This window comes from Kryptolebias marmoratus, linkage group LG20 (genome assembly GCF_001649575.2).
Source record: "Kryptolebias marmoratus isolate JLee-2015 linkage group LG20, ASM164957v2, whole genome shotgun sequence".
Taxonomy (NCBI): Eukaryota; Metazoa; Chordata; class Actinopteri; order Cyprinodontiformes; family Rivulidae; genus Kryptolebias; species Kryptolebias marmoratus.
This window is the reverse complement of record NC_051449.1, coordinates 10,422,953-10,448,442: the sequence shown is the minus strand read 5'-3', so window position 1 is coordinate 10,448,442 and position 25,490 is coordinate 10,422,953. Positions and strand designations below refer to the sequence as shown.

The window sequence follows — 25,490 nt, the reverse complement described above, 5'->3', positions numbered from 1 at the left end:
AGGGAGGGAGGGGAATGTTTTTCATTTAAAAAAAAAAAAAAAAAAAAAGTCTGTAGAGCAAACTGTGTTTAATAATTTGTTCTGAGAAAAAACTGAAATATAATTTTTAACAAACAGATTAAGAATGACTGTGGTTTCTTTTATATCAACAAAATGATTCATATCAAAGTACAGACTGATATCTGGAAACAGTTGTTCGGTCCAACTGAGACATCAGATGTGAACAATTAATCTTGGCACTGGCCCAGCACAAGAAGTGTCTCGTCTCACATGTATTATCTGTGTGGTTGAGCATTACCATGTGTGGAGTGAGGCTGTGCAAGTGGACTCTATGAGAGGAGAGCCCTCCCACTCAGATATAATCAGCTGAACTGAGAGGGTTTAGAGAGGGATCCGTGCAGCTGTGCTTTATTCCAGACACAATGACTCCCAGATTAAGAAAACTGGAACGAGGGAGGAAGGGGAATAAACGATCACAGGGAAAAGAGGGGGGGTGGGGGGCGAGGGGGGTCTCCAAACACATCTGTCCACAGTTTGTCTGCAGCTATACCACCAAACCACAAGCATGGCCATGTACAAATCTGTCCCTGCTTGGAAGGGCTGCCTGCAGAAATGTTTCCAGACCGTGGCTTTTTAACATGAGGACTCGTGGGAATGCTCTGTCGCTTCTCGGTGAAAGCAATGTTAGTCAGGGTCACACTAACATTGACAGTGGTGGCACAAACAAGCAGGTGGTGCAAAATGTGAAACCGAGTAGACAGCTTCTCAAGCTTCCATGTTGTTTCTGCTTGTGTCATATAGACTCTGTGAATTTACGTGATTTGAGATTGTCATTTTTATTTAGAATGACACACAAGCAACTTGATCTGCCGTGAAGCAAGCTTATTCGTGTCCAAATATACCATTCTTGCTTTCTTTCTTTTAACCTTTCGCATTTCTATGCTTCTGCAAAGCTGCGAGGTGGGTTTTTCAAATTTTTCAAAATGCAAGCGATCATGTTGCCTCCACCTGTCAGCCTTCCAAACTCATACAGAGACGTGAAGAAAGACGGATGGGATGGGGAGGAGAGAAATGGTATGTTGGGTCGGTGCCGTTCTATCATTCTGCTTCAGTGGAACCTTTCAGGCAAACAAAATAAAAATAAAAATGCAGGTTCACAGAGTGTTAAGCACACAGAGAGCAGATTCACCAGGACAACATTCCCCACCCCATCCCAACACTGGAACTTATTCAAAAGCCTTTTATTCCCCTGAGAGCGAGTGGCTAAGGCATTGAGAGTGATTAAACAAACCACAGTCAGGCCCCCCCTATCCAGCAAACAATTTCTGCTGCATCTCACTGATTGTCTTGTTTTCTCTTTATGTATGCATAGACAACAGACAGGCCAATTCTTAGCTGTATTCAGAGCAAATTTCGCAAGATATAGTTGTGATTGAAGAGACTCACAAAGCTGATAAAAAATTGCCACAATTTGCTTAACAGCATGGAAACCACAGCACAGTTAAAGAAACTGTAAATGTGGTATTTATGGATATTCTTCTTTTTTATTACTGGTGAAAAGGGCAAAGTTGGATAAAATTGGCTGAACCTGGCCAGCAGGCAGATTACACAGGAAGGATACAGTGCTGCTTCTTTGTTGGAAACAGTTGTCAGGATTAAATTGTTCCAGGTGCGGTCCTGTTTTCTTTAAAACTCCCCTGCTTGGCCTGCAGGTATAAGAATAGCGATTCGCAAGACAGAAATTGATCCTTCTTTTTTTTAGCACATGAACAGTCCAACAGAAATGATGGTGGATGCATCTCCTGGTCTGTTGCTGGTTTTATTACTTACACCGCTTCTCATCTAAGGCTGTTCCCCTCACTTACCCACATTCCTTTGATTCACTAGAGTGGGCACAGGAATTAAGTTATTTATTTTTCCCCCCCACCGGCTTGATCTCATTACTTTCATTGGTTGATAAAACTCTGTACTGACAGTAAGCTTATTATTTATTGTTCCCAAACAAAGTGTGTGTGCACCAGGTGTGTGACTGTGCTCGGATAAATGTGGGGAATCAGACGAGCTGACTGGGAGTGATAATAACAACATGTTATTTATTTATTTGTTTTTGCTTATATCTTCGGCGGTCAGAAAATGGCACAGGTGCTTATGAGCAAATATAATCTCCACTGCTACTTCATTTTCTCTAGAAGCAAACACGACAGATCTGGCAATATAAATGGACAATCAAGACAAATGACCTCATATCTTGCATTATATGAATTCAATAACATGTGTCTATTGCATAGCAATACTGTTGATGAGAGCACTAAACCAAACTTTAATATCCCAGTGTGTTAAAACTGTTAATGATCCGAGCTGAGGTCAGTTGTGCTGTAACTCACTGTGCTGTAACTCGATGTCCACATCACTGCCATGCAGACTTTAATTCTTGTGTTAACGTTATATATATATATATATATATATATATATATAAAATGTCTAGAACAGGCTGACGCAGCAGCCATAAATAGCCTTCAGCTGACATTTTTACAGCTTTCATCTCCGCAACATCAGCACGGAATTTGGGGAACCAAAACCTCACACGTTTTTTTTGTTCTTCTTTGAGTCAAAACACGACCGTGACCATTTTTGGAGGTTATTCATCAGCAAAAACAATTGTTAGCAGAGGCAGGGCTTCGGGAAGGCTGACTAATGCAGCATACATAATACAAGACACATGTCATGCTATGAGATCACAGACTGCTGACCAGCTGCGTCTGTTGATGCTGGGGAAACTTTTCAAGCCATCTCAACACATGGTTTGAATTAAACACATCTGAGGCATGCTGAGTTTTAAAAACAAACTAAAGTCCCTGTATTTGGAAATGCTTTAATGATTGTATCACTGAAGAATACATCTCGAAACGTACTCTGACACGCAGAAATGCTGATAATGTGCTTATGCGACCACATAATTGAGAAGGGGAGAAAAAGATTTTCAGTGAAACCCAGCAGCTGCTTTCATTTACAATATATGCGTCGCAGGCTGAAAAGCCCTGTGTAATAAAAATGACACGACTGACTCCATAACAGGAGCTATTTTATAGTACCTACATGCATATGTATCTAATAAAATTAAAAGTAATTATAGTTTTGTTCACACTGAAGAGCTTTGGCATCTGTTAACATGAACACTGGTCATTTTGATCCCCGGCACCTCAAAGTGTAAGAGTCCTTCAGGAGGACACTAAACCTCTACATTACCTCTGATGTCGTCATTTGTGTGTGATTGTAAAGAGAAAAAAAAGTGATATGTATAGAGTGCAAATATAAGAAGTGCTGTAGAGGTGCTTATGTGAATGAAAAACACATTCTGAAGTGTTTTGTAGAACCTAGATAAGGTAAAAGGCCCAAGTGTAGAACATTTACACTTATCACTGAAATTGGATGGAACAGCAGCTACAGGGTACTGCTAACAGCAGAGGAAATTATATTTATGAATTTAGAATACAAGTCTTAAAAAGAAAATTAACAGCTGACAATCATAATGAAGTAAAAGCTTAGAGTGGAAAGGCCACTCTTACTTTGAAACATTGTGCTGCGTTAGAGCACATCCTTGCACAATAAGAGAAAATCTGCATAAGAGCAAAACGAAGTTGCAGAAAGACAGTACTGCATGGTGAAGGTCATTAAGTAAAGCTGTCCAATTTCCATTACCGAGATGTGAGACAAGGTGCCGTTATACTCATTACCACTGCACTGAAAAGACAGGGAACTGACAGATTTTCAGTCTGATTAAAACATACTGAAACACTCAAGAAAAGTCTACTCATTCTTATAGAAACGATCGGTAACTTTATCCACTAACACTCAAAACAAAAAAATTATTAAGACCCATTAAGAACCTCACATTATTTCCATGTACCAAGCACCTAAAAATGTGATTTTACAAAGTTTCAACATCAACCTCCCTTTAATAAAAAAAATAAAACATTTAAAAACCTGTTAATAATTTGTATCCCCATGCTGCTTCTGAGTTTATAGTAACACACAGGTTATTACTGATGCAGATCATTTTCTTCTTTAAGTCTTTTGGGGTTACATATTGACTAATGCTATTAAAAGAACTGTTCACTCTATTTAGAGCAAAACATAAAACTCAAATTAGTGATCAAAGAAGGAATACAGATGTTATTTCCCAGATTTTTTTTTCTTTTGTGAAATATAACACATATCATACCAGAAATGATTAGCTGATGCAGTCATATAAAGTCTGGGAAAGGGCGTTGTCCATGAACATCAGCGTGTTGCTTCATCTTACGATACACATCCCCCCATCCTTTGTGAACAGGGACAATAACAGAGTTGGGGGGGGGGGGGGGGGGGGGGGGCAGAACTGCATGGCTGATGGGATGGATCTGGTTACCTTCCCAACCGCTGCTTTAAAAAACATATGAGGAAACCCAGTTTCATGGCAACAGGTTTGTTTTTTGGGAGCATCCGAGTTGTTTAAACACTTCATGATACTGACTGTTTAGACATAAACCCTTAGAAATAAGAATAACAAAACTATAAATGTCCATTTTAACATTTAAGGATTTGATTTCAACATCATTGCATTTAGGAGAAAATATCACATTAAGCTGTATTCTTTCTGTGTGTAGAAAAATCTCCCTTTTTTTGAGCACTCATTTACATGATGTGGGCGTAAAGAGGTCAAAGATCATCCACATCACAAATCCCTTTGAGTGCGAGCTCACAATGGGCAGGAGCTGAATGCTTTTAGCCTAGCGGCAAAGGGGAGAGTAGCTCCTCCCTTGGTGCTGCCGTTCATCCATCCCTATTCTTGCACCTCCACAACATCCTGTTATTCCCAGAGTTTACCATTTGAAAAGAATCTCGCAGTCTTCACTGTAACCTGAAGCGGTCTACTGCGTCTCAGGTTTTCACCATGCAAGAAGAGAAGTGGAGGAGAGAAGAGAAAAGAATGGAAAACATTGTGAAACAAAGACAAAGGAGGAAGGGGTAAAAGCAGAGCTCTGTTGGTAGCCGTTTCATTGTGTTCTAGTCCATGACGGACACTGTGGGGTTCTTTTCAATTGTCACATTTAAATAAAAACTCATCCGTTAGAAACTGAGTGTTGTCCCTACAGGTTTGTGTAAAACAAAAAAATAAATAGAAAATAAAGGTTGGGGGGGAGGAACAGGGACTTTTCTTTGTGTTAGCCTTTGCTCAGTGCTTCTTACCCCACTTGGTGAATCCGCAATTTACCTTGAAAAAACAAAAAACAAAAACGGCATTGTACAAGAGATTTGAGTCATCTCTCTCGTTTATTTATTTACATTTTGTTTCTGGGGAGCAAACATTTCTTCTAATCTTTTAAAGTAGTCTTTAGCAACAACAGGCTTTCAAAGTTTGGGTTTATATTTGGTTGAGTTTTCTACACATTTTCATTCCAATCATTTTCAGACCAGTACCTGACTATTTTCAGAGGAATGTTTGTTTGGTTTCCATTTAACTCAAATCTATAAATTATTCAGGCATAAAAAAGGCTCCTGAATTAAGGGGATGACCCCGGTGTGAGTTAATCCAACAGACAACTTAGTAAAGAACTGATCTCAAACTGAGTCAAGCAGTGTGTCACAAAGAAACTGAATTTGTTTTGGTACATTCAATAGATTAATTTAAACGGAAAACAGTTTTACGGACATGAAATATTAAGTTGGTACCAACAAGGTCTTCCCCTACAAGCTATTGGATCAACTGAAGGATGATGCAAATTTTAGGTTTTGTCATGTTTTTACTAGTTATTTTAAGACATTGCTTTCAAATATTGTTCATCTGGTGTAGATAGACAAAAGAAGTTACAGAGCTAAAAAACTTTCACTTGTCAACTTCTCATTTTTAAGCACAGTGCACAACATGCTGTCAAGGTCTGGTATGAGTAGCTGATATAAAATGAGTTATTTGTACATTGGCTGCTTTTTCAAAAGACCTTCAGAAAGCCTGAAGAAGTATTGATCAAGAGCACTTTAAAATATTACAACAAAGTCTGACTCCTTGGAGAGAAAATATTTAAATAAATAAATAAATCAAAAGGGGTGGTTTGAACTTTTTCCACAGTGCTGTAGATACTGCAATAATTGAAGAGTGCAGCAGTCTGAGGACATAAAATCCGACTAAATCCTTTAAAAATGCAGTTGTTTTTGAGAGGGCACGAGTCTTGTATGGCTGTACTGGACATCTAATACGCAAGTATTCAGGGTCCTGTCAAAATAACAGAAACTGTCAGGCTTTCCTGCAGCCGGGACGCTAGCAGATATTGTGCTTGGAGTTATGTGCAAGAGAGGGATCACATGACAGCTGTTGCAACCCAGGATACTGAGATGACCTGCAAGCAAAAGGCAAATGACCTTCTGCATAAGTGGAATCCACATAGGGGTGTTACTGAACCCCATCGACTTGCTTCAATGGCAGCTGCAAGGGAGGGATTTACTGCCCTAACACAAACAAGAGATAGGGCTCGAACCTGGTTTTATGTCCACTCCATGGTGATGCTCTGCGAAAGCATGTCTACGTGTAAAAGCATGCTACTGTCAGTTGGGCGCAGCCGTTGCAATATGTGGAAGAAATCGGCGTGTGGGTTCTTGCTGGTTCTAAAAGTTTGTTACGGAAATGACACATTTCAAAAGAGACTTAAAGTCTGCTTTCTGGTGGAAAGAAGCTAAGAGTTGAAATAAAAACATAACTGTCCACATCCGCGGTTGCCAAGGGTTTTTTTTTTTCTTCCTGCGCTTCTTTGTTTATAGTTTTGAATTGTTGAACTCTGTCTCTGGGATTGCATTAGCAGTTCTTGGCCCCTCTTGAACCTTATTAAATTTTAACCAAACAACATTCGACCTACACGCAGCACTAACTCGTTACACTGGTACGTTTATGGAGGACTGCATGAAAACTTTGTCTGCATTAGTTGAATGCCTACTTCTTAACTCAACAGATGGTGACATCTATGCAAATGACTGAACTGCGGACTATGCCATAGGTCACTGGATGTCTAAAGAAGGGTGAGAGTCACTATCTGGTAAACAAAACAAAACAAAAACACCAGTAATAGTTTATATTTATTTTTAAAGAATTTAAATAAGGGAGTGCTAACAGACACCCCACATTACATCAAAAACGTATGAACATCAAGCTCGTGATTCAACATCCATTGTTGAAGTGTTTGATGCTGTCCTTGCATGTGTCTCACTCAATAAAGGTCTTCTGCTCAAGTAGACCAGTGAGAGCTGAGTTTTTAAGATCAATGAAACATATGGAACACACCAAACTCAGAAGGCCTGGCGCCCAAGGTCTACATTTAAAAACACAGACAGCTGGTCCAGTGAGGCGTGACAGCAGAGAATTCATATGGAATTCAATTCCCTTTTTATTGCAGTGGAATTGTGAACAAATTGCAGAGCTTCTCTGGTAAGAACATTAAAGGTTTTTTTTTTATGACTCTACTAGAAGAGACCAGGTCAGTTTAATGAGGGGCAATGTCCAGCCTGTGCTCTTCCTCATTTTAACTGCATGCTGCCTCAAAGCACACGTTGGACCCTCAGCCACAGAGACATCTGGCCCTTCTATCTACAAACATGGTCCTTAATGGGCAATTACAAAGTCCAGAGGCAGGGAATCTGCTACGATTTATAGTTCCTATGTATCCAAACCCAGAATCCTCTTGTCTATCAAAGCCACATTAGGTTATATGAGACAGGAGGCCCATCAGACCTAATAAGCCTTATCCTTCCAGAGAATGGCCATTAAACTTCATCCTTCTATGCTAGCCTCGCCATCAAATTCCAGTCTAGCAAATTAAACAAATGATTGTCATCTTAAGTATTACAATTAAAGCATAAAACAACATGAAACTATGAGGCTCATTAAAGCTAAACTCCATCTAGACTCATGCGGAGCCTGGTAAAACTCAATTATAAATCTTTTATATTGCAGACATCCAATGTTTTGTTTCACCCTTTTAATGACAGGCCTATACACAGTCCCACTAAATGACTGCATGATTTGAGCTTCCTTCAAGAGAGGGTGAGAGGGAGGCGGTTTACACAGAGCTATTTTAGTTGCCCTTGACAACCAATGGCTTTTGCCAAGTTGAGCCCACTTCATTTTAGTTCATTTCATTCTTTCTCCTTCTTTTTTCCAGTTTGGGGTCTCCTGCTTTTGTAATTTCCCTTCCCCCTTTCATTACAAAACACAACCATCTATATCCAATCCATTGGTGACAGCCTGAGGGAGTCAATATGGAGTCATAAGATTGTTTGCTTTTTTGGTAGAACTCACAGGCAGAAATAGCTTAAATGATCAAAGAATACTAAAAACAAATGACTAAGACCAAAAAATAAATAGAGACATTCTTCCATTATTTGCTTTTTGTAAAACTCAATGTGGAAAAAGACAATTTTTTGTACAAATGCATAAATACAGGCTTGGGCAAAAATATAATTTAAATGAAAGACAGATTCATAAACAAAAAAAATGATTTAGTGCCCATGAACATTCTGATATATCAGCTCAGAGCAGAGAAATAAACCACTCACACATTATAATGCCTTGTTGCTGTCGTCTTTTTTTCCCCCCTCTTTCCAGAGTCTTTTTTTATTTCAGCAATTAACACTTGCCAACAGCCTCTCACTCCCCTGTTCTGAGCTGCAGGTGTGAGGAGACCAATGTGTGACCTGATGAAAGAAACACTGCCGGTGCACACCCTAACAGTCATATCCCCACACTGATAGGCCATTCTTTATTTAGAGTGGCCTAAGGAGGTATGCTTAACCACTGTCCAAAGCAACACACACCGGTACACACACTAAAAATAAACCAGACCACCAGCACAGCCCACTGGTCACACATTAACCACAGAAAACTGGCCATTTCCCGCCTGATATGATAGTATGTCACGGAACTGAACACAGACAGGAAAGAGGAGAGGGAAAAGACTGCACGTAGCATCACAGGTGAAAATATGAATCACCACCAGCGCTATTTCTACTACTCTTCTGCTTGCGCGCCCAATCGCCAAGACTCTAGAAGTGACAGTGAATACTAACAATACGAGCTAGTGTCTCCTGGGCCTTGGAACTGCAGGCACAGCACAGAATCATAAATGAGCAACTTTGACAGAAAACACATAGGCTTATAGGGAGGGGGAAAAAAAAGTGGGGTGAAGGATGAGCAGCAGAGGAGGCAATGAATTTAGAGGTTGGGGGATTTTTGATATGACAGGGGGTAGTTATTTGCTGGCAGCAGCAAGTCCTTTACCAACAAAGGGCCTTTCATATTTCCTGTGAACAGACACAGAGACTCCCATTAATCCCGAAGGGAGGTCTCATCTCAGGCTTCTCCTCCACACATAAATTACTCGTCTCATGCCCTTCCTACCATTACTACACCATGTTTACAGCATAAAGAGTGAAAAAAATGAATAAGGCAAACATCTTTAAAGTGTTAGGGCACTCCTAAACCAGTTATGTCAAAACTAACTCATAACACATGTGCCAACATTTGTTTTGCGTCAAACCACAGTTAGTGGCTACTCCACTCTATGTCACTCTTTTGACTTTCCCTTCAGGTCTCTTTTCTCTCAGACTGTCCTCCTCATATGAGAGAAATTTAAAAAAAAATATTGCCCAGCTGTCACATTTGAGCAGATGAAAAAGGCAGAAGACATGCCAATCCCCACTCATCCTGGACAGAACACATTTCTACAGTAGCACACAGCTGCCTGTGTACACAAGCTTTGGCCCCATGGTGGTTTGGTGGAAGCCATAATATGCAGCTAAGGAAACATCTCTGCAGCTATGAGGCATGTTGAGAGAATGGATTAAAAGATGTAGACAGGAGAGAAAGAGAGAGCAAAACAAAAAAAAAGTAAAGAAAAAAAAAACCCTATTTATTCATGTGCCCTGTGTCTGGACTGCCTTATTTCAAACAGACACGAATCAATGGTGGTGGAATTGCATTTTTTGAGCTCACTGTGGACAGAACAATAAATGGAAGTCAGAGATCACAGGATAGACTGAGAAAAGGCCAGACACTGCATTGTTGTGGTTGTTTCATAGAATGCTTCTGCAGCTGCTAAAGGACACAACCTTCTGCTGCACAGATACACATACAAACCCCCTTCATATGGTGCTGTGGTTCTTTGTTTCAGTTTTTTTTTCTTCCCCTAATAATAAAAGCAGCATCTGCCACACTTGTCTAGTAAGCAGTTGTAAGTGGCACCAAATTGTGGCTGAATCATCCTTACTAACTGTTGACCCTAAGAGATAGATCACTGCATCTTTACATGTTTGAAAGTGCTGTATAAATAAGCTATAATCTGAAAAAAAAGGCTTTTATTGTGCTCAAGAAGTGGGTTTTAATGTACTTGTGGTTGTATCATGAAATATATAGCACTGAAAAGCCACGTACCTCTTCTCCACATCAATATATAACCTAGTGTGCATCAGGATTCTTCATGGTTTACATCATTTTGCATCTTTGAAAATCCTTCAAATGCATAACTGCAGTATATTTTGATTATGAGGATATGAATGATTATCTTGGCAGTCCAAATTAAATGAAGCCAATGCACGGCATGGCAGCTCATAAATAAATAGCCTTTTAATCAAATACCCAATATTTCAACAGATGTGTAACAGAACAATGCGACCCAATGTTGCCCACTACTGTCGCCCAACAAAGCAGTGTTTGTGTCTCCTGACCTCAGCTCTCCTTGACAACACATTCTTGGTAGGACGAAGGGAAAACATTCAAAATGGGTTTACTGCAGTATTCTTTCTTCTTGCCATTTATCCAATAAGAACTTTTAAGTCGAGTCGTGTGCAGCAGAGGTGGGACAGCAGCTTTAAACAAACACCATAATGAAGTAATAATGCCATGTCAATCTGATGGGTTGTGTTTTGGGCAAATCGTGCAAAGCAATATTTGGTTGGGATTCTTCCGAGCTGAAAATGTTCTTTTCAACTTAAAACATCATTTGTTAGCCTTTTTAAATGACTTAATCACTGTCTTAAAAATAAGTTAGTTAAGCTTCAATAATGATAAGAAAAAAATCATTTTTTTCCACCATAAAAGCAACTTGAACTCTTTTCAGTCTTCTGAAACCTTTCTGACTAATGGACTAAAGTGGTCAGCCTGAGTATTCACACTGAGTTTCTGATTGACAGTTCTATCAACCACTGACAGATATTTTAAATTACATACTACATCGAGCACAGCATTAGGAGAGCGAACAGGTTAATGGAACTAATGTCTCAATCCATTACCAACACCCATAACCACAGCACAGTTAGAAAGTAGTGAAATGGTATAAAAACGCACGTGTGTGGTTTTTTTCCATCTAAATCTGGCATGATTGCGAAAGTGACCAACATGTGTCTGTCCAAGTGACTTCATATCCTGTCTCTCTTGACTAATTTAGGACCTTCAAGAGAAACGTTGAGCATAAAGTGTAGCATTTAGTTCCAAACCACAGAATGACTTGGCTGTAATAAAAATTCAGAAAAAAAACCCAACCTGGAATTGAAAAAGCAGAGCTTATACATTTCATTAGTTTTTTTCTACCTGTAAATTACCATATTAAGGAGAAGTGAAAGGAGATATTTAGAAATTCAATAAAAAGATAAATTGCTGCAACTTGTGCAAATTTTGTACAATTCTTTCCAAAAAACATGCCAATTTATAAAAAAAAAAAAAGTCAAACATTTTCAAATCATGTGTGAATTTAATTTTGTAAATGCTAACAATACTGAGCTACAGTGTGATTGTGACCCTAAAACAGTCTTTTATTCTTTTTTTAAACCAATAAACATTCCCTTTATTTTTACTGTCCCAGCCTGAGGTAAAAGCTTTGTTACCATGGGGTTTTTCAGATCCAAAACATGCATTCCCACTCATACCCAGCTCTGTTACCCACAGGCCAAGATGATGTTTTTACTTTCATTTAGTACAAACTGTACATTTTGATAAGTAGTCCATTTGAGTGAGCAAATTTGTTTTCTCCAACACACAAATGAACTCCACTGATTAACAGCACATCCAAGAACACAATTCTCCTACTTTAGCCCTTTTCATATTATCATTTAGCTTTCTTGCCTCAAATAAACACTAAAAGATTCCTCAAGTTCTTCTAAATATTACTACACAGCAACTGAACAAGTGTTCCTTTTTTCCATTTTCTTTTTTTCCCATTAAAAAAGGCACTTGCAATATTTGAGGTACATGTAATGAAGATAAATGTACAATATTAAAATTATCTTTCCAGTGGATCACACTGGGGCAGTCGTTTTATAACTACAGCGCGTTTATGGCACAAATTCTTTGTTTTCATCTATTGCTTATTTCCACGGGGATAGGACTGTGATCCCATGTACAAACGCAGGACCACAATTCCATCCCAGTACATCAGGCAGAGATAAGCTTCTCCAGAGTCAATAAAAATGGTTTTAGTTGCACCCCATAAGGGACTGGGTATGATTATGAAAACAAGAAGCGGAGTTGGAAAAATACCATCATAGTATGTTGATCCAATATAAATGCATGCCTCCCACTGGGACTTACAGACTGGAAGCTCTGGGGGAGGACAGAGCTGAAACAACATGTGCTCAATCTTCTGTCTATGTCTTCATTTCTCCACAGTCCACACAGCACTCCTCCCAAGCTGTATTTTATTCAAATGTCCTTCTGTCTGTTAAGCTTTCTTCTACTGTCATACAGAAACTAATGTACAAAGAAATCCCAAACCCACACCGATCTAAAGATTTGTGGGTGAAATAAAGCCCCTTGGAAGGACTTTCAAAAGTTACAGTGAAAGATTTAGTGAATTACTCATCAAAGTGTGTGCCTAAAAATCTAATTCTGTTGAAGTCTGAATGCAGAGACATTACGCAACAATGGGAATTTTCAGACCCAAGAATTTTAGGGACTTTCTGACAGCTGGTTACAGGACAGCACTGTTCTGGACTTTTACTTTTCATATTTAAACTGCCAAAAGTTCATTTTTAGTTGCTCGGCTACTAGTTGATACTAAATTTGATACTAAACTTTGTATTTCATCATTCAAGCGCATGTGCCGTTTGATTGTTCTGGAGAAGTGTCAAAAGTTGTTTAAATGGTCAATATAGGGCCAGCTATTTACACAGGAATTGTATAGTAATGCTCATTTAGCAGTACCGTGTTCATACGGACCAATATCTTTAAAAATATGTGAAAGATGGTTCCTACTGAGCAGTAAACTTCCTTTAAAAAAAAGGTAGGTATCCATTGTAGTACAGAACAAAGAAGTCCCAATAGATGTACTTCTACAAACCACAGTTGTATCCCCTTCCCTGTCATGTAAAAAACCAAAAAATCTTTATCTTTCCGACTGAGTCTTGTTAGTCATTACACATCCTATCCTGGTTTCTCTCGCTCCATCACGTGAGCTTTCTCATGACAAAATAATGACATCAGCCTTGATTAGCAGTGCACTGTTACTAGCAATCAATAACAGAGTCTGCATACATTTTTACTTCAAATGTTTTAAAATGTGTTTGCACGATTTTGAAAATAATTTAAAACTCATCTGTAGAAGGCAAACATTTGTTTTGACTTTAAGCAACATAAATATACACTAACGTGAACAAAACCTGGACCTAAGGTGTGTGTTAATCCTTCAGGTGCTTACTGCACTTTGATCTCTCCCAGAAGCATTACTGGAAGAAAATGATTTAGTGCAAGTCCACGTGTACTGTTGTACTTTCAGGAAGTTGGTCAACCACTTAAATAATTACTTTTCAAGTTTAAAAAAAAAAGGATGTAGAGAGAAAGTTCCCCCAGGGTTTGATTCCAAGTCGCACTTCTTAATAAGCACAATTCATTTTCCTCCTGGGTCTGGTTCCCTCTATCAATAGTGACAGGCGTGAAAGGTCAATAACCTTGGCTCATGGCCCTCATATGGTTTGCAATGCCTTGAATTAATGGTTGATGCCATTATTGTGGATTCTTCAAGTCAGCCAAAGGTAGCTTATCGTCTACAAAGGTCACAGTGCTTAGATCACTTAATGTAGGAGTGAAGAGCTGACACAGGACCTACGTAAGATTGAAAGTATTGCTGTTAGGAATAATCAGATGAAAGGTTGGAAGGGAAGCTGGACGGCATCTACAAACTGCTTTTATTAAGTTGTGCATATTCTAATGAGAAAATCTGATCAAAAGGAAAGCACTTTGGTGTTTCGGCCATTAAAATGTTTTGACTTTATCGAGCATTATATTAGATGGCAGCACTGATTAAAGCAAAACTAAAAAAGGGGAAACATCCGCATGTAGTTCTCCTAATCACAGATAAAAAGTGACCAGAAAATATAGGCTTAAAAAAAAATTGTTTATTTTCTGTTCCTCAGGACACAACAAAAACAAAATCTAAACCACAATTAATTAGCTTCTAAAGCACAAATTCTTTATTTCTGTTAAGAAATGTGTCTTTGAAAGATCTTTCTCGCTGCTTTTGGAATCTGTGCTGCGTAAGTGCTTTCTGGTGTTACTTCTGGCATGAGTTATGATGACTAACCATCCCAACTGGAGGGTTGTTTACAAGCAGGAGCAGCTAATTTGAGTTTTCAAAAGCCCAGCTAATGTCTGGGATGAAACAAGAAGAGGAGGAGACATCACTAATGTAGGGCAGGACGAAAACTTTGAAGAGGGAAGGAGAAAATTTACATAGCATCTTCCCTGGATCAACACGGGCAACCTCAGATTGCTGGTAAATAAAACAAGATGAAAATTAAGCACTAACAAAACACAGTTAGAAAGTCTGGAAATGGAATGTTTGTTTCACAAAACATGGAAGCAGGAAGATAATCTAGACTCCAGTGCTCCTCTACTCATCTTTCTGACAAGAAAACGAACGGAATTATACAACTGCCATTATTCTTCAGCTCTGCAGCAATAAAAACCAGAACAGGTCACCCATACACACTAAACACCACTAATTCAATAATTACATTTGTTCTTTTCATATTTCCAACAAACTTGTGTAAAAATATATTTTTTTAATGGGGGAGGGATCTATGAAAGCATTGTTCAGTTTATCCAGTTCATGTTCCTGAATCTCTCTTTCACAGGTAATACAGCCATTTCATTACATCAGTTTATTGTGCTGAAAACATAAGGTTGAGAGTCATTTACAAAAGAAATTCTAATCATAAGCACATTTACACTCCTATGCCATCTGCTCTGTATGTATTCACATTACCGTTCTGATGCTTATGATAAACATGTTTCAGGAATCAGCACATCTTCAGCTTGCAGCACTGAAATCCTTCAGGAAGAATATTCCCCCTCCAGCCTCTGTCCAGCTCTGGTTGCAGTGCTACAGGAAATAAATTGGCGACATGCTGCACGCTCTTTAATGCCTCAGTAAATATCGACAGAGGGGCAGATAATATAAACTCAGACAAGGCTGAACACAAAGCGATCAGTTGTTCACTGCTATACAGTGTGCACTGAAATGGAGACTAGAAATTGCTGCAGGTCAATCATAATATCTGTGGTTATGGGAGACACTAGTGTCAGCAAGGCCTGCTAACTGTAGATCACTTGAGACAAGTAATCTGGTGGGCTTCATGAGGTTATCTGATGAGCCAACTGTTTGGAGGGGGATGATGGAAATCAATAATCCCAACCACCAATCAAGATTAAACCAGAAGATTTGTTTGCTACAGAGGCAATTAATCATGGACATGTGCTTCGTTTTGAACAGGAAATTTTCCTAAAACTGCAACACAGACCACAGAAAGTTATCTTATTGCCATCAAGAAAGGATTCCTCGAACCCTCAAAAAGCCATATTTCAAAAAATATTACTCACACAACTAAAACGGAACATCACACGCATGACTGAAGCCATGAAGCAGCCAAGGTCACCGCAGGAAACAAATTCAGTTGCAGAATAAAAAGGGAGAAATGCTACAGTATTGTCCTTGAATTACCCAATTACGCCACATCAATCATTGTATGGAGCCAAGGGAGCTCCCACATTTTAAAGCCCCGGTGACAAAGAGGGGAAAGGGACAACATGGAAATAATTGGTTGAGGTGACAGAGGACTAAATAAAAGGGGGGGATGGATCGAGAATGTCAGAAGATTAGTGACATCAGAGGCTACTGTCCAGAAAAGCGCTGGAGCACTGAAATTGAAGCCTGCTCCGGAACACAATAGTTTGCGTGGCCTGCAGGAGGTAGACGTCTCTTCCCAGGCAGGATATTGGCCTTTGTGAACATGGTTACAGTATCTGGGTCAGTTAACGTGTCCCTGCGTCAAATTTCTCTTTTGTTGTCAGAACAATAACACCCATGCAAATTTGTGTCGACTCCTCAACATAAAGCACAAGGTTTGGAAAAAACTGTGTATGTCACTTGCATACAGAGAAAGGTTAAACAGAAGACTGGTGGCTTTATTTTCTTGATTTGCACAAACAGCCTCATTAATATATTTATTCAAGTATTAGCTTCCTTGTCTGACACGGCGCACAAAAGGCACTCCCGTCTGTCGTTCACAGCCATGTGAGACAGGTACTGGTGTCGAGTCTGCGTTTGAGCCGCAAATGAATGCATGCCTGTCCGTTTCGAAGAAAAAGGGGGAAAGAAATCTGCAGCTAAATGTATTGCGATATGAACAAAAGCTTTAACGAATGAGAAAGCAGTGAGAGAAATGGGAGTGGCTCCCTTTCATGTGCCTGCCAATTTCACACGTGAGGACGAGGCTCTCTTTACACTCGCGTAGCTTAAACATAATGAAAAGAAGAAGAAGAAAAGTAGGCATGGCAAAAGGAGAAACTGGGCAAAAATCGAAAAGTGTTACTGTGCAATAAACAGATGGTGAAACACAGACAGAGCCTATTTTGTAGGGAGAAAATCTAAAAGATGTGGAATTGTTTGCTCTACAAGAAAGGGCTGCCCCCACAGAAGAAAAATGGCACTGAAATCCACAAATCAGTCCTTGAAAAAGTAAACAATTTAGTCTATAGTGCTGATGTATTGTCTTCTGGGTGCAAGCTGGCACTTTCTTTTCCACACGGGCTCTAGCATTTCACTTGTGAAAAATAACACTCTCCCAGCTTCATGGAGGCATATGCAGAAAGCCAGGTCAATACAGCTATTTATACACGACCTCATTATACAGTGAGGTCATGTTATGCACTTTCTGTGTGTTCTTCAAATTAAATAAAACACATCAGAAACACTAGGCAAGACGCACCACAGTTGCCATAAATGAGCCTGGATTCTTCTCATGTAATGAGCAGAACAGAGAAGAATTGATTTATTAGAATAAATCAATTTTTTTTCCACTTTAGTACTTTTATTTATTGTTTTTTTTAGGTGAAAGCACACATACAGTATCTGTTTTAAACCTTTCTAGTGAAGCATCATAGATGAAGAAGCTCAGGTGCAACTGAGAACCACATAACCCCTGAACCCAGTTTACACACGACCGAGCAAAGGAGCGACACGGCGAAAGGGCTGCTCTTTTAGAACTATATTTAGTCCTCTGGGTCATTATAGAAGTTTAAATTTTGATGTAGCTGCGCCCGACTATGCAAAAGATAAATGACTATCTTTTGTGTCTACCAGTCACAGTCAGATCATACAGCATGGTCTGAGTGGTCATTTTCACTCAAATCCAAAGTTAACAGAGGCAGATGGCTGTGGAAATCTCTGTCACCAGAATATTTGTTCACAGAATCAAGAGATCTATGGGCAGACGAAGATAATTATATGCCAAGGACAAACGCCTCTCTCTCTCTCAAACACACACACAAACTCAAGCCTAAGAGAGGGACACCTTAACTACTGTCCAATGTCACTGGCATATGGTCTTGTGCCAGAGGTAGAGGGCACAGCCTGCAGCTGATATAAATGATATGAACAGAGGTGATGAGAGACTGTATAAGCCAATATATGGCCACTACAAAACACCATCTTGACATTTAGGCATTCCACAAGCACCTGTATGCCTCTAAATTTGAAGTGAAAATTTTAAGTCCAAAAAAGGTCTGAGCATAAAAAGGTCAAACTTACAAAATATGTCCAATCGTGTGCTGCCAAACGGGCTCCAAAAGCCCATAAATATAGGTTTTATATGCGTTAATACCATTGTTGCTCGGCTAACTTTATTATACTGTAGCAGAGGCAACATGAATAAGGTTACTTTCCAAATCTGTACAGAGCCAAGATTCAATCTGTCGTCACAATATGTGGTAGTTATGTAGGCCAATGCGCTCAAAGAGAGGGAAAAAAAAAAGGCAGAGTGACAGCAAAATAAAAATCTAATTAATGTAGGCCGGTTACAATAAAGAATAACACAAATTCAACCCTACTGTGTTGGTGATGCCTTAGCTCAGTATTGGAACACAGCCTTCATTACAACATATTGATCTCAGCAAACAAAGACCCTGAATTTATTGATCCACTTTCAGAAAAAAAAATAAAAAGAGTGGGGTTGGGGGGGCAATGAACTGCTCTTTAAAACAAATTTCATGTCAAACCGCTGCCTGAGTTCAAAAGACAAGTGCTGTTTGAGAATGAACTCCCGAAAAAAAAGGAAACAAGAATGACCACGGGCTTGCTCGAGATGTCCCTGGGTGGCCGAAACAAAAATATGTGAAACATGCAGCAGCTGCACAAACTTCAAAACGTCTCACGTTGCTCCTAAACTTTTTATTGTGCAGCATGAGATCTCCAATGCAACCTACAGATCTCCACTTGAATGAGAAATCAAACAAGGCAAGTCAGTTTGTGAATAAAATTGGGCAGCAGTGACACACAGATTACACATACCTCATACACCTCAAAAACAAACTGACAAAAGGTCCTTTTTTTCCATGCCTTAGCAGACATCCTCTTCTAGAGACTTTTCCTTGTAGTCCTGAACTAATATCATTCATTCGTTGTGCTCACTGAGAACAAACTAATAAATTTGACTGGATTTAAATCCTGAAAATCTTGTTTTGTTTTGTGTTTTTCTAATAAATTTGACTGGATTTAAATCCTGAAAATCTTGTTTTGTTTTGTGTTTTTCTTCCTCATTTTGCCCGTGTTTATTTCTCTAAGTGATGTACGATCACCCCTAAAAGGTCACAATAACATAGGATAACAAAAGGTCATTCATTTGTGGTCTCTGCGGTGATGTGTCAGACCTCCGGAACTGGTCTCTCATTCATCTACACCTCACCGGGAAAACCCGCCAGTTTAATTTCCAATCTGGGACCAGAGGGAAAAAGGGCTAGGTTGTTGCTGAGCACTTGCCCCAGTTTACATGGGAGGGTTAAGCAGGGTCACGTCCCACCAAACGCAGGGGCCCCTTAAAAAACACATGCGAGCGGTTCCAGCTTTAAATAGGCCCGTCGGATTCTTAACCGAGCAGAGGCAACCAAAAAAGGTAAGTCGGGGCAAAACTTGAAGTTTCGCAAGCATGTTTGTGTTCTCGAAAGGGCGAAATTTGGTTTGCCGAAGAGGTTTGCTTTACACAAACACAGCAGGACATAATTATTCTTAATGATAGATTAACTGAAAACTCCCCAGACATACTTAGCCCAAGAGAGCTTTCTTGTTGATGTTCTCACTGCTGACGTTGACACTAATTGTTTCAATCACATTATTAAACTGGTCAACTGTAAATCCCCAAATCAGCCCCCACCCCCAGCTCCAGCTCCCCAAAGATTTGTGGAGCCAACTAACCGGACCCTCCTTGTCACCTTTACATTAAAAGCACTTGAACCAAGGCCAAAGCTGACTAGAAGCATACCTCTTATTCATTGCCAGAGCTTGCATAATTGTCAGGAAAATAAGTACAAGTCAGGGTTGAGGGGTGGAGGAAAGTAAAATGAAAGCAGAATAGAAAATTAGGGGTAGAGATGGCAGAATAGGAGGACCCATTAAGTTCAATTAAGCTTTTGGGCTTTTCATTAACCTAGTTTTAGGGAGGGGAAACCTCTGCTGAATAATGCTCCGACTGACTTGCTTTGCTTCCCTGCTTTAAAAGGCTTCATCGAGAAAAAAAATAAATAAAGAAATGGCACAATGTGTGTCAGCTCTCCAAAGCCACCAGAATTTCATTAGGCACCCAGGGGCAAACCACCCGCAGCCACAGCATACCTCAAATTAAATGAAATCTAGTAAAACAAGTCACTTTATCAAACAGCCAAATAAGATGAGGGGAAATCCTGCGCAGATGTGTAAAGACTTTAGCTTCTCTTGTGTTTATCAGAACAAGTGGCTGTTTTGGTCATTTCTCGTCACAGCAAATACTCCAGCCATAAAAGCAAGGTCAGGAAGGCTTTGGAGGGTAGACGTTCTCCCAAAGCCTGCAGTGATTTTGCATCTACAAACAAACAAACAATGAGCTCACCCTCCCTTTAACGGATCATTGGCAAAGTTTTCATAGCACAGTCATTGTCCTACCAGGTGTTTCCCTGCACTGCTCTTAATTTCATTTTTCCTCCTTCATCTATTGAAAACCAACAGGGAGCCGTTTAGCCATTTAAATGCTAAAGTTTAGTTAACACCAACAGAACGTGATTAACTTTTCACTGGCTGGCCACAATAACCATTATCAAATCCACAGGATGTCTTCACTTTAGCACATACAATGTCTACTGTTTACATGGCAACAGCGGCCATTTCCACACAGGCCACAGGATGTGTATTCTTCTAATCAATAAGACAGAGAATGGTGTAATTAGAAGAAAGACAGATATCTAACAGCTCACCCATGCGGTGTCTAAGGTATATCTAATATCAAACGCTATATAATATGAGCAGCACTCATATTACTGACGTCTTATACCATCTTCTGATCGTATTACACAGATACTCAAGCAGATCCTATTTCAAATAAGCCAGCTGAACCAGAAGACAAGCGATGACCACTCATCAATAAAGCAAGCAGACATCTGTGCCTACTGAAATTAGCTGAGTGTGTCATTTATGGCATAATGCAGGCTCGGTGTTCTATTGTAAAATATTCAGCGTTGTTTCGTGTTCTGATTCACTATTTAAAACCTTTTAGGACACAAGAAAAAAAAAAAAAAAAAAGAGGAAATGCCAGTAAAGTAGTGTCACATATTGCTGCTGAAGAAGCAACATCTTAGTGTAGGCTCCATCAACTGGTCCAAAATAAAACAATATCCCAAACCAGCATGGTGAAAGCAAAGAAAAACTTTGAGAATGCTCTCCACACTGTGGGGGCTTTGTCTTTCAAAACATGCCACAGGAGATTCTCATTAGAGAATGGAGTTTCATTAACATCATCCCACGCTGCTGTGCCCTGCTGCATTACAATGACACAGGAGTGCCCCTCTCTGTCAAGGAAATCTCCTCATAGCAACAACTCGCTGGGGGAGGGGAAGGCAAAGACAAGAGAGGAGGTGGAGGAGGAGGGGGGGCAAACAAAAGAGAACCTGATTATCCCTGGTCACGGCTCATCCACACGCCAGCACAGGGAAATCCATCACCTGCAGGATCAAACAGAAACTTGTGCACAAGGCAAAGCTCAGTGAAAGCAGTACCCACCCATCTAACTACGCTCTTCCCTTTCTCCCTTTCTCCCTTTTCCCTCTCCCTCGTCACTGCCACCTCCCCCCCTTCCACCTCTCTGACTCACACCAGCGACAGGGTGCGAGTTTTCGGCACGCACTGTGAAATCCAACACAAGCGAGAGGGCTTTCTGGTCCAAATGACCTCAAGGCTCTAACCCCTCTAATGACACACAGGTGATATATTCCAGCTTTTATTACCGTCTGTAGACCCGTGTGCCATTTCACGGTAGCTGCATTCTTATTTGCCGACATTAAACTAACGAAGCCTTGTGGTCAAACCTGCTGCAATAAAACGAACTAATGCAAACATGTACATTATTATTATTCTTTTTTTATTTCCCAGTTTAGATCATGTTTATGGTCAAAACAGACGTGCGTATTAAAAGATGGGTTTCCAACAGCATTACTGCGACAAACATTTCAAAAGCCATTTTACCACCGAGGGGGCTTAGAAGTGTAAACTGCAACTTGGCACCGGAAGATTTAAGCAAAATCTTTCAGAATAAAACATACAGTGCAGCATTATTTTTCATGCTCATTCCCTAAAATCTACACACATGTTAAAGCAGGAAAACGCAATTGCATAATAATGGAATTAGATAATAAAACGCATGAAATGTTTAATAACTCAATTACTTGCTCAGTTAAAGTTGCATAAGTATTCAAATCTGTTTGCTATTGATTTTTTTTATTCATTGTAACGTGATAAAAGTCCCCAGTGCAATCAAGGAAGCTTTACCTACTTTCAATAAAACAAAACAGAAGTCAATACTCCCCTAAAAATGCTAATGAAGGCAAAAAAAATAAATTAATTAAAAAAATTGTAGCGGAAAACGATATATAATCTGGCATTTCATCTACCTAGCTTCAGCCTGCCGTGAAGGAAAAACAGAAAGTAAGCAAAGTGGACTAGAGCAGAACAACGTTGAACCCCATTTGAGCTGGTTTACAAGGCAAAAAAACACGACTTGCAATACCGCACAACTGCACCGAAGCTAATTGTTTAAATATGTCAGCCATGTTCAGATCCTCCCCCTTAAATGTAACACGTGGAGAGGAGGGGAGGGGGCACACTCAACTACTGTGCATGCCAACACATACACACACACACACACTCAGACGCAGGCATAACAGCCACCCGGCATAAAACGAGCCAACGCTCACCGTTGAAGAGAGGCCATCCTTGCTCTGTCATATCTGGCACCACGACTGTGTACAGGTCTTCAGTGAAGCCTGGCCTGCATGGCGGGGCACCCCTGGCCTCTGCTGCGATCTGTAATGTGGGAGAGGGGTGATGGGGTTGGAGGGGTAGAGGGGTGGGGGGTAAAAACAAGTCATAAATCAACTTTAAAAAAAAAACGAAAAAAAAAAACGCACTCCACTGTCTCCTAAACCTCTCGGTCACATTCTAAAGTCCCCACAGTTGTACAAAAGCATCTGTTGTTTTTATAGCGGGGGCCGCAATTAGGATAATGAGGCCAAAAGGGTTAAGCATTAGCCAGAAAAGCACGGCTAGGCAAGAACAAGCCCCATTTGTCCCAGGGTAAGGGGGGCCCAGGCATAGGGTACGGTCTGCCAGCCCCCTCTGACAAACACCATCCACTTTGAAGAGCAGGAACAAGAGAATAAAACTAAATGCTAACAACCCACAGAGCAGCGAATCAACATCCATGTGTGAATGTCTGAATAAGCACTGGAAAACTATTACGTTTCTTTTCTTTTCAAAAGAGCCTGTCGGATAATAACTAATCAATACTCTCTTCTTTGTCTTTTTTGTTTGGCTTTAAAAAAAAAAAAAAACAGAAAGAAAGAAAAATGTCTGGTCAAGATGTCCTTAGAAAATACTTCAAAGTTGGGGCTGCTAAACTGGAAAAATAAAAAACATGACGATCACTGGAGCTTGTGGTATGTGGAAACAAGAACAACAACAACAACAACTAACTAACTAAATAAATAAATAAACTGTTGCAGAGAAGAAAGAAGTGCACAAACAGAGCCCAGCTGTAGTCTGATGTGCAAAGTGTACAACATCACACAGCCCCATGATTGATTCCAACTTCCAGGAGCACAGTCCTGGCTTTATGTGCTCGCTCAGAAGACAGAAGGAAAAAAAGAAGAAGAGAGGAACCTTGCTGCAAAAGAGCATTGTGGGTATTCGGGACAGTTGCCATTCCTAATCAGAGGAATTTAAATGGAAAATGCTTTGCATAGAGATGGGGGGAGGAGGAGGAGGAGCTGGACTCCTCATGGAAGGCAGCAGGTTGCACTGTGTGTTTTTTATTTTATTTTCCTCCCTTATTGGATAAAAATGTTAACACAAATGCTAGTTCATTTTCAAACCGGTTACCACAGTCACTAATTATCTCTGGTAGCCGTTTCCGCCTTTTTGAAAAAGAAAAAAAAAGGCACATTTGTGATGCAAAGAAGTCAGTTATTCCCACAAAACACCCTCAGATAAAAACGTCGTCTATATTCTAGAAACCAGTCGGGCTGTGCATCAATTTACAGCAGTGCACTCCAGTTGTGGGTAGCGACTTCCACCAGGGAGTGCAATTAACTCGACACAGAACATATGCACAAAAAAAAATTAAAAAATTAAACCTAAACTAAATGCAGCCAAGATGTTCGTGTAGGCCCGCGTCGCCCAACTTCCCAGACAACGAGATTCAGCGACGCGAACTCTTAAATCAGGCTGCAACGATGCAAATGGGACTTTTCCTTCTAATTGAAGTAATCAATTCAAACGCGCCTCGTTCCGGCGTCTCGTGCGCATTCAATAAAACAAACAAACAAACAAAAAAAGAACCGTTAGCTGGTAATTGCCGCCCGACTCCAGCGACTTTTATCGCCAATTGAAGCCCACGACTTATGGGCTTGTTTTAACTGCACGCAGCGCCAAGTGCGCAGTGAAGGGCTAGCAAGTCGTCCCGCTTCGTAACTCCGCGGAACAACAGCATCGCCACGGAGCAAGCCAAAACTCGAAAACCCGAATAGGCGAAGAATGAAAATAAAATAAACCACCCGAAGTGTCCCCGCTGGGAAGTCGGCTCCGGGAAATTTACCTGCAGTCCTGCTAAGACCAGCAGCAGAAGCAGACCGCTGCCCTCGTGCAACGAGTACATTGGTACGCCCGTCAGTCCGGTTATCCACCGCTTCGGGTTCCGAGAAGAAAAAAAAAAGAATAACAACAAAAAAAAAAAGAATATCCAAGTGGCTAGAAGTGGCCTCGAAACGGCTCCCTGTTCGACAAAGGCGTCAGCAGCAGCGGCAGGAGCAGGAATGGTGGCGGCAGCATGTATGAGCCTCAGCCTCCTCCTCCTCCTTCTATCTGTCTATCCGGTCCGTACTGAGGAAGAGCACTGCCTGGTACTGAGGCTGCTGCTCCCTCCCATCCAGTCCCACTATGAAAAAAAAAAAATGAGCCTCTCTAGACTGCGAGCCGCCCATCTCACTGTCTCTCCCTACTGGTGACACAGCCAATTTCACTGCTGGGATGGAGCAGGCTGTCCTCTCAACCCTTTCCCCTCTTTGTTTTCTCTCCTCTTTATCAGATCTGTAAAGTGTTGGAAGAATTAGCTTTGGTAGCTTTCTTGAAAAATATATATATATTACTGTAATTCACCGGCTTGTCAGCTTAACAAAGAGGTAGGTAAGAGAAGAGAAGAAGAAAAAAAAACTGCTGATAGGGCTTCAGTACCCTGATTATATCGATTCAAACCAATTATGATGACTATCTTTCCAGTAAAAAATTAAATAGCTCCAGCTTACTCGCAAAGGATATTCCTGGGCTTTTAACAATAGGGTATTTTAATGTCAGTTTCAATGTCTGATTTAGCTACCATACATAATTCTTTTTATAAGCAGTGATTCTCAG

The 25,490-nt window shown here is 40.2% G+C and overlaps 1 protein-coding gene across 1 annotated transcript in view; it reads right to left on the bottom strand.

The window, feature by feature from the left end:
* Nucleotides 1-25,004, bottom strand: part of cdh2 (cadherin 2, type 1, N-cadherin (neuronal)) — a 57,209-nt gene extending 32,205 nt beyond the window's left edge. The window contains exons 1-2 of the mRNA XM_017422503.3: nt 24,679-25,004; nt 22,781-22,889 (exon numbers count right to left, since the gene is read on the bottom strand). Coding sequence (XP_017277992.1) covers nt 22,781-22,889; nt 24,679-24,738 — 169 coding nt within the window. The 5' untranslated portion in view covers nt 24,739-25,004. The remainder of the gene's footprint in view (nt 1-22,780; nt 22,890-24,678) is intronic.
* Nucleotides 25,005-25,490: the final 486 nt, after the last annotated feature.